Source organism: Hyla sarda, chromosome 11 (assembly GCF_029499605.1).
Source record: "Hyla sarda isolate aHylSar1 chromosome 11, aHylSar1.hap1, whole genome shotgun sequence".
Taxonomy (NCBI): domain Eukaryota; kingdom Metazoa; phylum Chordata; class Amphibia; order Anura; family Hylidae; genus Hyla; species Hyla sarda.
In genome coordinates this window covers 91,494,855-91,511,238 of record NC_079199.1, presented here as the reverse complement: position 1 = coordinate 91,511,238, position 16,384 = coordinate 91,494,855, and the positions used below count along the sequence as shown (strand labels likewise).

General features: G+C 43.0%; 1 protein-coding gene across 1 annotated transcript in view; it reads right to left on the bottom strand.

Annotated features, from left to right (window-relative positions):
* Positions 1-16,134, bottom strand: part of LOC130294940 (vomeronasal type-2 receptor 26-like) — a 29,651-nt gene extending 13,517 nt beyond the window's left edge. Inside the window, exons 1-3 of the mRNA XM_056545095.1 lie at positions 16,119-16,134; positions 15,205-15,505; positions 7,046-7,337 (exon numbers count right to left, since the gene is read on the bottom strand). Coding sequence (XP_056401070.1) covers positions 7,046-7,337; positions 15,205-15,505; positions 16,119-16,134 — 609 coding nt within the window. The remainder of the gene's footprint in view (positions 1-7,045; positions 7,338-15,204; positions 15,506-16,118) is intronic.
* Between the last annotated feature and the right edge of the window lie 250 nt (positions 16,135-16,384).

The following is a 16,384-nucleotide window of genomic DNA, read 5'->3' as shown; positions in this document are numbered from 1 at the left end:
ATGTATGTGTATGTATGTATGTGTGTGTATGTGTGTGTATGTATGTGTGTGTGTGTGTGTGTATGTGTGTGTATGTATGTATGTGTGTGTATGTATGTATGTGTGTGTATGTGTGTGTATGTATGTGTGTGTGTATGTATGTATGTGTGTGTATGTATGTATGTGTGTGTATGTATGTGTGTATGTGTATGTATGTATGTGTGTATGTTCCACAAAAACTTTCAAATGGCTAAAGATATTAACATGAAACTTGGCACACTTGTTACTTATATGTCAACAACAAACATAGGATAGGTGATTTAACCCTTACTCACCCCCATTTGCAAGGGGTGGGGCTTATGTTTAAAGTCCCATACAAGTCAATGGGAAATAAATGCTACTGCATAACTTCCAAATGCCTGGAGATATTTCGATAATACTTTGGTGACATGTTACTTATGTCCACTTAAAATATAGGATAGTTAATTTAACCCTTAACTACCACCATTTGGGAGGGTCGGGTTTTTGATTAAAGTCCCATGCAAATCAAGGGGAAATGTATGTTCCCATATAATTTCCGTATGGCTGGAGCTATTTTAATACCTGGTACACATATTACGGGTCGGGATAGGAGGTCGATATATGAGGACGGGATGGGAGGTCGGGATAGGAGGTCGAGATAGGAGGTCGGGATAGGAGGACGGGATTTGAGGACGAGATATGAGGTAGGGATAGAAGGTTGGGATAGGATGACGGGATAGGAAGGTTGGGATATGAGGATGGGATGGGAGGTCTGGATAGGAGGTTGGGATAGGAGGTCGAAAAAGGAGGACGGGATAGAAGGTCAAGATAGGAGGTCGAGATATGAGGACGGGAAAGGAGGTCGGGATAGGAGGATGGGATTGGAGGTCTGGATAGGTCGGGATAGGAGGTCGAGATAGAAGGATGGGATAGGAGGTCGAGATAGGAGGACAGGAAAGGAGGACGGGAAAGGAGGACGGGATAGGAGGTTGGGATAGGAGGTCAGGATAGGAGGTCGGGATAGGAGATTGGGATAGGAGGACGGGATAGGAGGCCGGGATAGAAGGACGGGATAGGAGGTTTGAGATAGGATATCGAGATAGGAGGTCGAGATAGGAGGACCGGAAAGGAGGACGGGAAAGGAGGACGGGATAGGAGGTTGGGATAGGAGGTCAGGATAGGAGGTCGGGATAGGAGATTGGGATAGGAGGACGGGATAGGAGGACGGGATAGGAGGTCGGGATAGGAGGACAGGATAGGAGGACAGGATAGGAGGATGGGATAGGAGGTCAGGATAGGAGGTCAGGATAGGAGGACGGGATAGGAGGACGGGATAGGAGGTCGGGATAGGAGGTCGGGATAGGAGGTCGGGATAGGAGGACAGGATAGGAGGATGGGATAGGAGGACAGGATAGGAGGTCAGGATAGGAGGACAGGATAGGAGAACAGGATAGGAGAACAGGATATGAGGACGGGATAGGAGGACGGGATAGGAGGTCGGGATAGGAGGATGGAATAGGAGGACGGTATAGGAGGTTGGGACAGGAGGTCGAGATAGGAGGACCGGATGTGGGGTTGGGATATGACAACAATATATGAGAACTGGATATGAAGTCAAAAGCTTCCTCCTTTGTTTATTTTCCTCCCCAACAAGGATTTGGAAGGAAAAACCGGGCAACGCCGGGTACTCAACTAGTATCCATATATATGAAACGCAATTTGTGTTTGTGTGTGTGTGTATATTCCGCAATCACGTCCAAGCGGCTAACGATATTAACATGAAACTTGGCACACATGTTACTTATATGTCAACAACAAACATGGGATATGTAATTTAACCCTTACTCACCCCCATTTGCCTGGGTCAGGGTTTTTGTCCCATACAAGTCTATGGGAAATATATGTTACTGCATAACTTCCAAACGGCTGGAGATATTTCGATAATACTTGGTCACATGTTACTTATATGTCCACTTAAAATATAGGATAGTTAATTTAACCCTTAATTACCCCCATTTGCGAGGGTCAGAGTTTTTGTTTAAAGTCCCATGCAAATCAATGGGAAATGTATGTTCCCACATAACTTCCGTACGGCTGGAGATAATACCTGGTACACATATTACGGGTCGGGATACCTGGTACACATATTACGGGTCGGGATATGAGGTCAAGATATAAGGGCAGGATATGAGGTCAGGATATGAGGACGGGATATGAGGTTGAGATAGGAGGTTGGGATAGGAGGACGGGAAATAAGGTCGAGATAGGAGATCGGAATATGAGGATGGGATATGAGGATGGGATATGAGGTCAGGGTAGGAGGACAGGATAGAAGGTTGGGATAAGAGGTTGGGAAAGGAAGTCGGTATACAAGGATGAGATATGAGGTCGGGATATGAGAACGGGATAGGAGGACGGGATATGAGGTCGAGATAGGAGGACGGGATATGGGGACTGGATATGAGGTCGGAATAGGAGGTCGGGATAGGAGGATGGGATATGAGGACAGGATATAAGGTTGAGATAGGAGGATGGGATAGGAGGACGGGATATGAGGTCGAGATAGGAGGTCAGGATATGAGTACAGGATAGGAGGATGGGATATGAGGTCGAGATATGAGGACGGGATAGGAGGTCAGGATATAAGGTTGAGATATGATGACGGGTTATGAGGATGGGATATGAGGTTGAGATATGAGGACGGGATATGGGGATATGAAGTCAAAAGCTTCCTCCTTTGTTGATTTTCCTCCCCAACAAGGATTAGGAAGGAAAAACCGGGCAACGCCGGGTACTCAGCTAGTATCTATATAAAACTCAATGTGTGCGTGTATGAGTGTATGTTTCAGCATCACGTCCAAACAGCTAAAGATATTACTATGAAACTTGGCACACATGTTACTTATATGTCAACAACAAACATAGGATATGTAATTTAACTCTTACTCACCCCCATTTGCCAGGGTCAGGGTTTTTGTTTAAAGTCACATACAAGTCTATGGGAAATATATGTTACTGAATAACTTCCAAATGGTTGGAGATATTTTGATTGTACTCAGTCACATGTTACTTATATGTGCACTTGAAATATAGGATAGTTAATTTAACCCTTAACTACCCCCATTTGTGATGGTCGGGTTTTTGTTTAAAGTCCCATGCAAATCAATGGGAAATGTATGTTCCCACATAACTTCAGTATGGCTGGAAATATTTCAATAATACCTGGTCACATATTAATTATATGTCAAATAAAAATATATAATAGTTAAATTAACCCTTACATACACCCTTATATAAAGGATGAGTTTTGTTTCAAATCCCATGCAGGTATATGGGACTTTCAGTACCTTACTCCACAAGCTCCAATCTGCATCTCCTGGTGAATGTGTCAATGCGGCTTGCAAGCCACTCCCCATCTGACAAAGGCATGCCTACATTTTAAGCCCCACCCCTTCTATCATCTACCCTTTTTGTGCATCGGTCTGGCTTGCAAATCACGCCCAGTCCCACAAAGCCACGTCCCCTTCTATCTTCAGCTTACAATATCTTCATCACAAATCAGACCCACCTGAGGACAGGATATGAGGATGGGACAATAGGAGGGGATATGAGGTTGGGATATAGAAGACAAAAGAAAAAACAACAGGGCGCTCTCTCGTATGCTGTTTGTGGGGAAATGAAACACTATTGGGAGGTGTCGGGAGAGATTAATGGATGCAGTGTGCAGCTCTTTCTCCCCTATCCGTGTCCCTTAGGGTACGGAAAGGTATGGATGAGTAGATAAAGATGGGGAATTGTGTAGAGCGCTACTGCAGTCAAAGGATGGACTCAAAACGCCACGGTAGCACAGGACATTTGATTGAAAGGTTTTCAAAGGACAACGCGTTTCGGCGCTCACATGCGCCTTGATCAGGTCTACAAGAGAATACTAGCAATGCGTCCTGAAGTGCCGGTTGTGCTGTAGTGGCTAAGACTGATAGCCACTATAGCACAGCCGACACTTCAGGACGCATTGCTAGTATTCTCTTGTGGACCTGATGAAGGCGCATGTGAGCGCCGAAATGCGTTGTCCTTTGAAAACCTTTCAATAAAATGTCCTGTGCTACCGTGGCATTTTAAGTCCATCCTTTGACAGCAGTAGCACTCTACACAATTCCCCATCTTTATTTACCCATTCTCCAAGGTTGGGATATGAGGTTGGGATATGAGGATGGGATATAAGGACGGTATATTATGGAATATAAGGATGGTATATGAAAACGGGATGTGAGGGCGGAATATGAGGACAGGATATGAGAATGGGATATGAGGATGGGATATGAGGTCGAGATAGGAGGACGACAAATGAGGACGGGATATGAGGTCGGGATATTAGGTCGGGATAGGCGGTCAGGATAGGAGGTCGGGATATGAGGACAGGATATGAGGTCGAGATAGGAGGCCGGGATATGAGGACAGGATAGGAGGAGGAGATATGAGGTTGACATATGAGGATGGGATAGGAGGTCAGGATATGAGGTCAAGATATGATGATGGGATATGAGGACGGGATATGAGGTCAAGATAGGGGGATGGTATATGGGGTTGGGATATGACAACAATATATGAGATGGGATATGAAGTCAAAAGCTTCCTCCTTTGTTGATTTTCCACCCCAACAAGGATTAGGAAGGAAAAACCAGGCAAGGGACAGGATATGGGGATGGGGTATGGGGTCGGGCTATGAAGACAGGATATGAGGATGGGATATGAGGTCGGGATATGAGGACAGGATATGAGGTCGGGATATTAGGATGGGATATGAGGTCGGATATGAGGAGGTGATAAAAGGTTGAGATAGAAGGATGGAATAGGAGGTTGGGATATGAGGACGGCATATGAGGACGGAATATGAGGTCAGAATATGAGGTCGAGATAGGAGGTCGAGATATGATGATGGGATATGAGGTCGGGATATGAGGTGGCAATGTGAGGTTGAGATATGAGGACAGGATATGAGGTTGGGATATGAGGTTGAAATATGAGGTTGAGATAGGAGGACGAGATGGTTGGTATAGGAGGTCAGTATAGGAGGTCGGGATAGGAGGTAGAGATAGGAGGTCGAGATAAGAGGTCGAGTTAGGAGGTCGGGATAGGAGGACGGGATATGAGGACGGGATAGGAGGTCGAGATAAGGGGCCGAGATAGGAGGATGGGATAGGAGGACTGGATAGGAGGTCAGGATAGGAGGTCGGGATAGGAGGTCGAGATAGGGGGTTGAGAAAGGAGATCGGGATGGTCGGTATAGGAGGTCAGTATAGGAGGTTGGGATAGGTGGTCGGGATAGGAGGTAGAGATAGGAGGTCGAGATAGGAGGACGGGATAGGAGGTAAAGATAGGAGGACAGGATAGGAGGTTGGGATAGAAGGACGGGATAGGAGGTCGGGATGGGAGGTTGAGATAGGGGGTTGAGAAAGGAGGTCGAGATAGGAGGATGGGATATGAGGATGGGATAGTAGGTAAGGATAGGAGGTCGGGATAGGAGGTCGAGATCGGAGGACGGAATATGAGGACGGGATAGGAGGTCAGGATAGGAGGTCAAGATAGGAGGACAGGATAGGAGGTCGGGGTAGGAGGACGGGATAGGAGGTCGGGATAGGAGGGTGGGATAGGAGGTCAAGATAGGAGGTTGAGATAGGAGGTCGAGATAGGAGGATGGGATAGGAGGATGGGATAGGAGGTCGGCATAGGTGGTTGGGATAGGAGGTCAAGGTAGGAGGTTGAGATAGGAGGTCAAGATAGGAGGATGGGAAAGGAGGACTGGATATGAGGACGGATAGGAGGTCAGGATAGCAGGTCGAGATAGCAGGACGGTATGGGAGGACGGGATAGGAGGTTGGGATAGGAGGTTGGGATAAGAGGTCGGGATAGGAGGTCGAGATATGAGCTCAGGTTAGGAGGTCAGGATAGGAGGTCAGATAGGAGATTGAGATAGTAGGTCGAGATAGGAGGACGGGATGGTAGGGATGGTCGGGGTAGGAGGTCGAGTTAGGAGGTCGGGATATGGGGACAGGATATGAGGACGGGATTGGAGGTCGAGATAGGAGGTCGAGATAGGAGGACGGGATAGGAGGACTGGACAGGAGGTCGGGATAGGAGGTCGAGATAGGAGGACGGGATAGGAGGTCGGGATAGGAGGATGGGGTATGAGGACAGGATATGTTGACAGATTGGACATTTCCACTAATGGGTGTACTCACTTTTGTTTCCAAGGTTTAGACATTAATGGTTATGTGTTGTGTTATTTTTAGGGGACTCAACATTAAACACTGTTATACACTGTGCCCTCACTACTTTACATTGTAGCAGAGGGTTACTTCTTCAGTGTCATTTCTACTGTACATATTCACAGTATATTAAGCAAACTAAAAGGGAAAGAGTAACAGTTTGGGAATCCCATGCAAATCTATGAGACTTCTGCAAAATCCAATCTGTACCCTGATGCTTTAGCCTATTGCAATTTTAGGGTTACAGTTATTAGGATAATTCAAACAGACATCCTGCCAGAGGAGTGTGATCAGAGAGAAACATTGAGGGCATATTATGCCCTGGTGTATGTTTTTTGTGTGGTTGTTGACCTCAGGTGTCTTGAGAGGTGGTTATTTTACTTGTCATAGCAAGTCTAAAGTTTGGTTTAGGGTGGGGTCACACATAACGGATACACAACATATTTCATGCTGCGAATCAGCTGGTGACCAGACCCATATTGTGCCTCCTGCTGTTGCCGAAACCCCCCCCCCCCCTCGCCCTGGCACCTGGCCTGCTCTCTTTGGCAATTCCCAGCTCTGAGCAGCCACACTGGGGGCCTGCGGGTCGCCGAGCGCACTCAGACATCCCAGAGCAGCCGCAATGTCTGTGTACACTGTGTATGTGCACATGCACTCGCAGGCCCCCAGTGCATGGAGCAGGGGGTTGGCGATGTGGGTGGTTTTTCTGCAAGAGCAGGAGGCACAATATGGGTCGGGTCACTGGTGTATCCACCCTAGATTTAATAAAGAAATCTTACCTGTGGATATCCATAATGCTGAGTTAGCCTTGCTATGGAGTGGGTGGAAGATGATAGTAAATGTCCGACTACAGCAATTGTCTTTTGTGACTTCTTACAGATGTAGTTTGGGGCAGGGTCCCAAGACTCTGAAATGATGTTCAGGAAACTTTTTATAGCTACATTTTCACTGGTACAAGAATCATAGATCTGAAATCCCAATGTAACATTGGGAAGAATATCAGTTCTGTTGTTAATCTCCTCAATGGCATAGATGAAAGCCAACAAATGCTTTAGGTACTTAAACGATGTCCTATAAGGGAAAGCAATATACATCATAGTTTTAGAAAGGAAAAACATGGGTAAAAATAAGTATTAAAGCTTCGATCACATCCCTACATTTACAAAGAAAGCAATTTGCACATGGATAGGGTTAAATGGCAAGAATCCTTTTCGTGGTTAATCCTGGAAATAGAGTCACTTCACTCCTCACTCCCTCACTCGCTTTCCTTAAAAGAAGTCTCTGACATCAGGACTAACTTTTCAGTATACAGTTCGGAACTACAGATGTTCACTCTTGGTGCTCTATCGTACATATTATCCGATAATTATTTTTCTTTTCAAAATTAATTTTTTGTACAACCAACGGGTGCGTTTATGGGGGTGAAATCCTCCCCCTCAGTTGCAAATGTATTTGATTTTTGGTTTGAGTTAATGGAAAAATGTACATGCCGGTAGCTCAGTGGAGCTGATCGGGACACCTGAGCAGCTGAGAGGATGGCAGGAGGTCTCTTACCTTCCTCCTCAATGTACGATCAGTGCTCCTATGCTCCAGGAAGCCATTGCAGGCTGCAGCAATGGAGGACTGATAACACTGGTCAAGGCTATGCTATGGCACTGCATTGATCAGTGTGTGCAATCATATGACTGCATATAATAGTCGCCTATGGGGACAAAAAAAAAAAAAAAAAAAAAAGGCTAAAAAAAAAGAAATGTGAATTAACCCATTAATAAAAGTTTAAAGCATTCATTAAATAAAATAAATAAATAAATAAACACAAACATATGTGGTGTCCCCGCTTGCATAAATGTTCAAACTAATCAAAATATAACATTAATTACACCGCAGAGTCAATGAAGTAAACTTAAATATATATATATATATATACTTTTATTCTTTAACTGTTTAACTCTGTTTTATTTTTTGCCTTTTAATCTGTAGTTTTTATTGGTACAATTTTTTTTTTGATGAGACTTTTGATTGCTTTTCATAATTATTTTTCTGTTATATGAAGTGACCAAAACAAATTAGTACCAATAAAAACTACAGATTAAAAGGCAAAAAATAAAACAGAGTCAAACAGTTAAAGAATAAAAGTTACAGGTGGTCTGAAAAGGACAATTTTAAACATACAATTTTTTGTACAAAAAGTAATATTTTTTTTAAAGTAGGAAAATAAAACAAAACCTATATGAGTTGGGTATCATTTTAAACGTATGGAACTACAGAATAAATATTATGTGTAATGTTTACCAACAAGTGTACTGTGTAAAAATGGAAGCCCCCAAAATTAGCAAAAAGGCCTTATTTTTTCTTTCATTTTTGCCCCACAATTATTGTTATTCGTTTTTTGTTTTTTTTAAAGGGGTACCCCCGTGGAAAACTTTTTTTTTTAATCAACTGGTGCTGGAAAGTTAAACAGATTTTTTAAATTACTTCTATTAAAAAATCTTAATCCTTCAAGTACTTATTAGCTGCTGAATACTACAGAGGAAATTCTTTACTTTTTGGAACACAGAGCTCTCTGCTAAATTAGGAGGACAGTACTCTCTGCTGACATATTTGTCCATTTTGGAAACTGACCAGAGCAGCATAAGTTTGCTATGGGGATTTTCTCCTACTCTGGACAGTTCTTAAAATGGACAGAGATGTCAGCAAAGAGCACTGTGCTCATGATGTCAGCAGAGAGCTCTGTGTTTCAAAAAGAAAATAATTTCCTTTGTAGCATTCAGCAGCTAAGTACTGGAAGGATTAAGATTGTTTAATATAAGTAATTTAAAAATCTGTTTAACTTTCTGGCACCAGTTGATTTAAAAAAAAAATAATAAGTTTTCCACTGGAATACCACTTTTAACTGGTAGTAAAATAAGTGAGTGGTGGCACAAAAAACAAGTAGGAAGATACATATAAAGGGTTATGATTATTACAAAGCAAGGAGGAAAAAAGTGAAAGTGCAAAAATTAAAAATCCCTGCATCCTTAAAGGGGTACTCCGCTGCTCAGCATTTGGAAAAAAAATGTTTTGAATGCTTAGAGCCGACGTCGGGAGCTCGTGACATCATAGCCCCGCCCTCTCATGATGTCATAATCCGCCCCCTCAATACAAGTCTATGGGAGGGGGCATGTCAGCCATCACGCCCCCCTCCCATAGACTTGCATTGAGGGGGTGGGGTGTGATGTCATGAGGGGGTGGGGCAATGACGTCACAAGCTCCAGGCGCCGGCCCTAAGCATTCAGAACATTTTGTTCCAAACGCTGAGCAGCGGAGTACCCCTTTAAGGGTTAAATAGACAGAATACCAGGAAAGCTGAGTATTTATAAAATACTAGTGAGGGCTGTATAAAGACCAATCATGTCTATCTGTGGCCAGCACATGCCTGTTTAAATAGACACATTCATGTCTATGGGAGGGGGCATGATGGCTAGTACATAGCTGTCAAGCCTCCTCCAATATAGATGAATGGAGGGGCGTGACGGCTGTGCTCCCCGTCATCCGGCATGGAACGAGGTTGGCTCCATGCACCAGATGACTGGGGTGCCATGCCGAAGATCGCGGGGATCCCAGCAGCCGGACCTCCGCCCCCGTTGAAAGTCCGTCACGCCTACTCCCATAGACTTGGGTACTCCCACGACATCACAATACTCCGACCCCGTGGTTGTCACACAGCAGAATCTGAGATTCTGAGCTGACATCCCGGTTAGCTCGGCAAGCTGTTCGGGACCGCCGCGGTGAAATCGCGGCGTCCCTTATCTGCCTCCTTGCCATCAGAACAAAAAAGGTGCCAATAAAAACTTCAGATCACGGCATAAAAAATTAGTCCTCATATAGCCCCGTATACGGAAAAATAACAAAGTTATAAGGGTCATTTCTAAACATGCAAATTTTAGTACAAATAGTTATAATTTTTTAAAAGAAGTAAAACAAAATAAAACCTATATAAGTTGGGCATCATTTTAATCGTATGGACCTGCAGAATAAATATAAGGTGTCATTTTTACCAAAAAGTTCACTATGTAGAATCGGAAGCCACTAAAAATTACAAAATGGCCTTTTTATTTTCAATTTTGCCCCACAAAGATTTTTTTTTTGTTTCACCATAGATTTTGTGGTGAAATGATTGATGTCATTAAAAAGTACAATTGTTGGAAAAACAACATGGCCTCATATGGGTCTGTAGGTGAAAAATTTCAAGCGTTCAGATTTTTTGAAAGTGAAGTAAAAAATAGGAAACTGCAAATATAGAAAAATCTGTGGTCCTTAAGGGGTTAATATTATGTAAAATGGTCACAGAAATACAATATTCTCTTTGTCTGAAATTGACCTAAGGCTTGGTGTACACACAGTATTTTGGTCATTATGTGGTCAGTACTTTGTTAAAGGGGTACTCCGGCCCTAAGACATCTTATCCCCTATCCAAAAGTCTGATCGTGGGGGTCCTGCCGCTGGGGACCCCCACAATCTAGCATGCAGCACTCACCTGTTAACACTGCAGGAAGCACTGTAGACTCCGTCTAATGCCTCACGACCATTGGGATGGAGTATCGTGATGTCACGGCTCCGCCCCCATGTGATGTCACGCCCCAACCCCTCAATGCAAGTCTATGGGAGGGGATGTGACGGCCAATCCTTTGGATAGAGGATAAGATGTCTTAGGGCCAGAGTACCCCTTTAACCCTTTAAGGACCCATGACGTATGCGTACGTCATGAGTCTCAGTCCTGCGATGAGCCGCGCGGCTAAAAACGAAAGTGAAAGTGCCTGGCTAGCTCAGGGAGCTGTTCAGGATCGCCACGGCATAATCGCGGCATGCCGAACAGCTGTAGCACAGGAGGAAGGTCTTCTTACCTTCTCCTGTGCTGTCCAATCGCCGAATGAATGCTTCAAGCCTGAGATCCAGGCTTGAACAATCGCCGAAAACACTGATTGATCCATTCCTATGGATCAATCAGTGTAAAAAATCATTACATGCAATGTTATATCCCCCTATAGGAGCTATAATATTGCATAAGAAACGTGTAAAAAAAAATCATTAACCCTTTGAATTATCCCTTCCCCTAATAAAAGTTTGAATCACCCGGCATTTCCAAGAATAAAAAAAAAACTGTGTAAATAAAAATAAACATATGTGGTATCGCCGCATGCGGAAAATGGCCGAATTATAAAAATATACCACTTTTTAAACCGCACGTTCAATGGCGTACGCGCAAAAAAAATCCAAAGTCCAAAATAGTGCATTTTTGATCACGTTTTATACCATAAAAAAGTGAATAAAAAGTTATCAAAAAGTCTGATCAGAAAAAAAGTGATACCGATGAAAACTACAGATCAGGGTGCAAAAAATAAGCCCTCATAGCGCCCTGAACACAGAAAAATATAGAAAAGTTATAGGGGTCAGAAGATGACCATTTTAAACGTATACATTTTCCTGCATGTATTCATGATTTTTTTCTGAAGTGATACAAAATCAAACCTATACAAATAGGGTATCATTTTAACTGTATGGACCTACAGAATAAAGATAAGGTATAATTTTTGCCGAAAAATGTACTGCGTAAAAACGGAAGCCCCCAAAATGTACAAAATAGTGTTTTTTTCATCAATTTTGTTGCAGATTGATTTTTTTACCGTTTCACCGTAGATTTTTGGGTAAAATGACTAATGTCATTAAAAAGTAGAATTAGTGACGCAAAAAATAAGCCATCATATAGAATTTTAGGTGAAAATTTTAAAGATTTATGATTTTTTAAAGTTAAGGAGGAAAAATTGAAAATGGAAAAAGCCCGGGTCCTTAAGGAGTTAAGTATTCTTCAACCAAAATCAAGTGTGGAACTGACACAAAGAAAAACTAATGGAAAGAGTTGTACATTTTTTCGTGTTTTAGACCCACTAAAATGACCATTTACTGACAGCTAAAAAATATTACAAATAACTTATTACAATATCAGGAATTAATAAATAATAAGTATATTAGAAAGTTGTAGCACTTTTAATTTAAATTGCATAAGATGTAAATAAATATTTTTGCATAAAACTGGAACACCTCCATAAGGAGTTAAAGGGGTATTCCAGGAAAAAAAAAAAATTTATATCAACTGACTCCAGAAAGTTAAACACATTTGTATATTACTTCTATTAAACAAATGTTAATCCTTACAATAATTATCAGCTGCTGAAATTGAGTCGTTCTTTTGTGTCTGGCAACAGTGCTCTCTGCTGACATCTCTGTTTGTCTCAGGAACTGCACAGAGTAGAAGAAATCTGCTATGGGGATTTGCTTCATCAGAGAGCACTTAGACAGAAAATAGCAACTTAACTTCAGCAGCTCATAAGTACTGAAAGGATTAAGAGTAAGAGAAGTAATTTACAAATCTGTTTAACTTTGTGGAGCCAGTTAATACATAAAAAAATATTTTTTTTCCTGGATAACCCCTTTAAATATCAGGTCCAATGAAGATAAGACACAGTACCTTGAATCAAATAGTGGGACATATTTAACATGTTATTTTCAGTACTATGTGGTGGCAATAGAACGGTTAACATATTAATATATAGGACATATGAATTACACAGAGATCTGTAGATAAAAAAACATTGTTATGTTGTGGTTGAATACGTTTTTGTGCCACAATTTTTAAAATATTTAACAACGATTTAAATATATTAACAACGAATTTGTACAAAAACAGTTAAAAATAATATTACGTTGTATAAAAAATATTAAAATATAAATAAAATAATGGGACAGTCACCAATGGTACAGGAAATTGTGGACAGTTATAACGCTTTGTAATCCATAGAAATGCTTTGTAATCCACAGACTCAGATATATGAAAAAGAAGAAAACAGAAGAAAAAGCGCACTAATGTGCCATGATTCTGTAATATTAGGAATATATATGTAGGTGAACAGGTTTTAGTATGCTCACCTGGGGGTGTTGTGTTACAAACACAACACCATTGTAGGCTTTGGTCCCAGATCCCTGGGAAGCACGTAGTGGTGAAAGGGCTGCTGGCACCTGGTCGTCTCGGGAGCTGGTCCTGGACGTCTGGTTAGTGAGGAAGGAAGGTGGGATCTATGATCCAAAAAATACGGTGCTGGGAAGGGCTCCTTTCCAGTGTAGAAATGTAGAATGATCATCCACAAAGTCGGGTATCTCCCTGAGGCGAGTCCTGCGGGAGATACCTGACTTTGTGGATGATCATTCTACATTTCTACACTGGAAAGGAGCGCTGCCCAGCACCATATTTTTTCGGATCATAGATCCCACCTTCCTTCCTCACTTGTAATCCACAGAGATACTTTTAGAGGATACTTCAAGTATAGTTGCAGTCCACTGAAGTTTTAGCAAAATAGTAACAAATAGAGTATCAAATAAAGTATATCAATAGCTATTGAAAAAGGGGTCAAACCCGAAACGCGTCTAGCTTATCCACCCCCAGCATTCAGATCACCATTGGAAGCCTAACACCATCCTAGCATTTGCAACAGCTGGAATCCCTTGCTTTTGGGACCACTGTGCATACGTGCGCTCTCCAACACGAGGATGACTCCTTTAGCATTGCTAATCTGCACACACATTCACTCACCAGCCACACACCACATCCTTGTTGCCATCAGAATTGGGAAATCCTCGAATTTACCATGCAGACATCCACATTGAGCCGGCCGCCAAGCTGAGCCAGTCTGCGATATGGAGCCCAGCAAAATAGGGGCTTCCATCCCAGGTTAACTGCACACAGCAGAGCCGTGAGTGGTGCAGAAGCACCGGCACATAATTTATTTGATACTCTATTTGTTACTATTTTGCTAAAACTTCAGTGGACTGCAACTATACTTGAAGTACAGTGGTCCCTCAACATACGATGGCAATTCGTTCTAAACGACCCATCATTTGTCGAATCCATCGTATGTTGAGGGATTCGTGCAATGTAAAAGTGAATTAAATACTCACCTGTCCCCGCCGCTCCGGACCGCGTCCTCACCGCTCCCGATGGTCTTCCAGGGGCTCCCGATGGGGTCCCGCTGCTCCGGCGTCTTCTTCTGGGTCCTCCAGCGTCTTCCGCATCTTCACCGGGGTTCGGGCCTTGCTTTCTGGTGACGTTATTACGTTGTTGCGCCGGGACGGCGTGCGCAGCTACATAATAAATACGCCGAAAAGCGAGGCCCGGACCCCGGAGTGGACCCAGAGCAGCAGGGATAGGTAAGTGAACCTGCTGGGGCACATTACACTGCTATCCGACAGCAGTGTAAGCATTTTGCGCTGCCGGATAGCAGTTAATGCGTTAGCCCCGACATATCAAAGCATTGTATGTCTATGCTAACATCGACATGCGATGGCCTCTGAGAGGCCATCGTATGTCGATTTGATCATATGTCGGGGCCATCGCATGTCGGGGGGTTACTGTATACTCTAAAAGTATCTCTGTGGATTACAAAGCATTTCTATGGATTACAAAGCATTATAACTGTCCACAATTTCCTGTACCATTGGTGACTGCCCCATTATTTTATTTTATATTTTAATATTTTTTTTATTATTTTTTGCACAACGTCATATTATTTTTAACTGTTTTTGTACAAATTGGTTGTTAATATATTTAGTAGATCCATAGCAAGGGCCCTGCTAGGACTACTATATTTTATATTAATAAACACATTTTTACTCATATCATCTACTGCTAGTCTATTTGCACATACACCTCACATCTCAATTCTAATATTTATCTAATACAATTTATTTAATGTATACCTAGAGGTCTGTATACCACTATATTCTTTATTCCCTTTCTGGCACGTAGGGTTACGTGTAACACAGAAACCTCGGTACATATTAGCACAGTGTGAGCCCCCCAAACTCTTGTTTTCTAGAATTGACAAAATATTTTGTGTTCTTTACTTACCCCACGCAACAGTCAAGTTCAGGCCTCTCTGAAAAATCCCCAATATTAAGATCATGCAGAAGGAGAATTTGTAAAATACCGGCAATGGTGACTTCGCCATCCCTTGAGTAGCCCATGGGGGATTGATTGTCACTGCTGAACAGCTTACACGCCGGGTCATTCGTAGAACATAATGATATTGTCGGGAAACACATAAGAAAAACAGCGAGAGACTTTAGAAGCTTGAAAAGACCAAACAAAGTAATGACTTCAGAACTGGTTGTTTCCATCTCACATTTCTTTCTGTGTTCTCCGTAGCCATCTGTTGATGTGATACAGCATGAAAGTCAAGCAGGCTGCCCGGCAATTTACAGAGCTGTGTACAGCTTCTCTTCACCTTATAACTCTACAATATTCCCTTGCCGTTTTGTAAGTTTAGAATAGTTGCTATTTCTACTGTAAATTAAAAAGTTATACTGAGACAAAGTTAAAAGAAATCAGGGGAAAAAAAGGCAAATAATAAAAACAATGCATACAAATAAAGCATGAACAGTGTAGGAAGGTTTTAGCTACCGTATTTTTCACCTTATAGGACGCTCCGGCATATAAGACGCACCGAATTTTAAATGAGGAAAATCTAGAATACAATGTAAAGTATAGGTCACAGTGATCTTCAACCAGCGGACCTCCAGATGTTGCAAAACTACAACTCCCGGCATGCCCGGACAGCTGTTGGCTGTCCGGGCATGCCGGGAGTTGTAGTTTTGCAACATCTGGAGGTCCGCAGGTTGAAGACCACTGGAGGAGGTAGTACTCACGTGTCCACGCCGCTCCGGACCCGTTACCGCTCGTCCCCGCTGACCTGGATGTCGTCCTCCACCGCTGTAGCCGCGTCCCCGTCGCTCCGGAACGTCTATGCTGTCGGGTATTCTCACTCTCCGTTGCCGCCATCACGTCGCTACGCACGCGGCTACGCACGCCACTCCTATTGGATGACGGGGTGGCGTGCACGACGACGTGATGACGACGAAGGAGAGCGCCGGCCATGCAGGGGACACCGAGGAGGCAGGTAAGGTCCCTCCCGATGCAGCCGGGTTAGTGTCACTTTCGCTTCAGACACGGCGGTCAGCTTTGATCGCCGCGTCTGAAGGGTTAATACAGGGCATCACCACAATCGGCGTTGTCCTGTATTAGCCGCTGG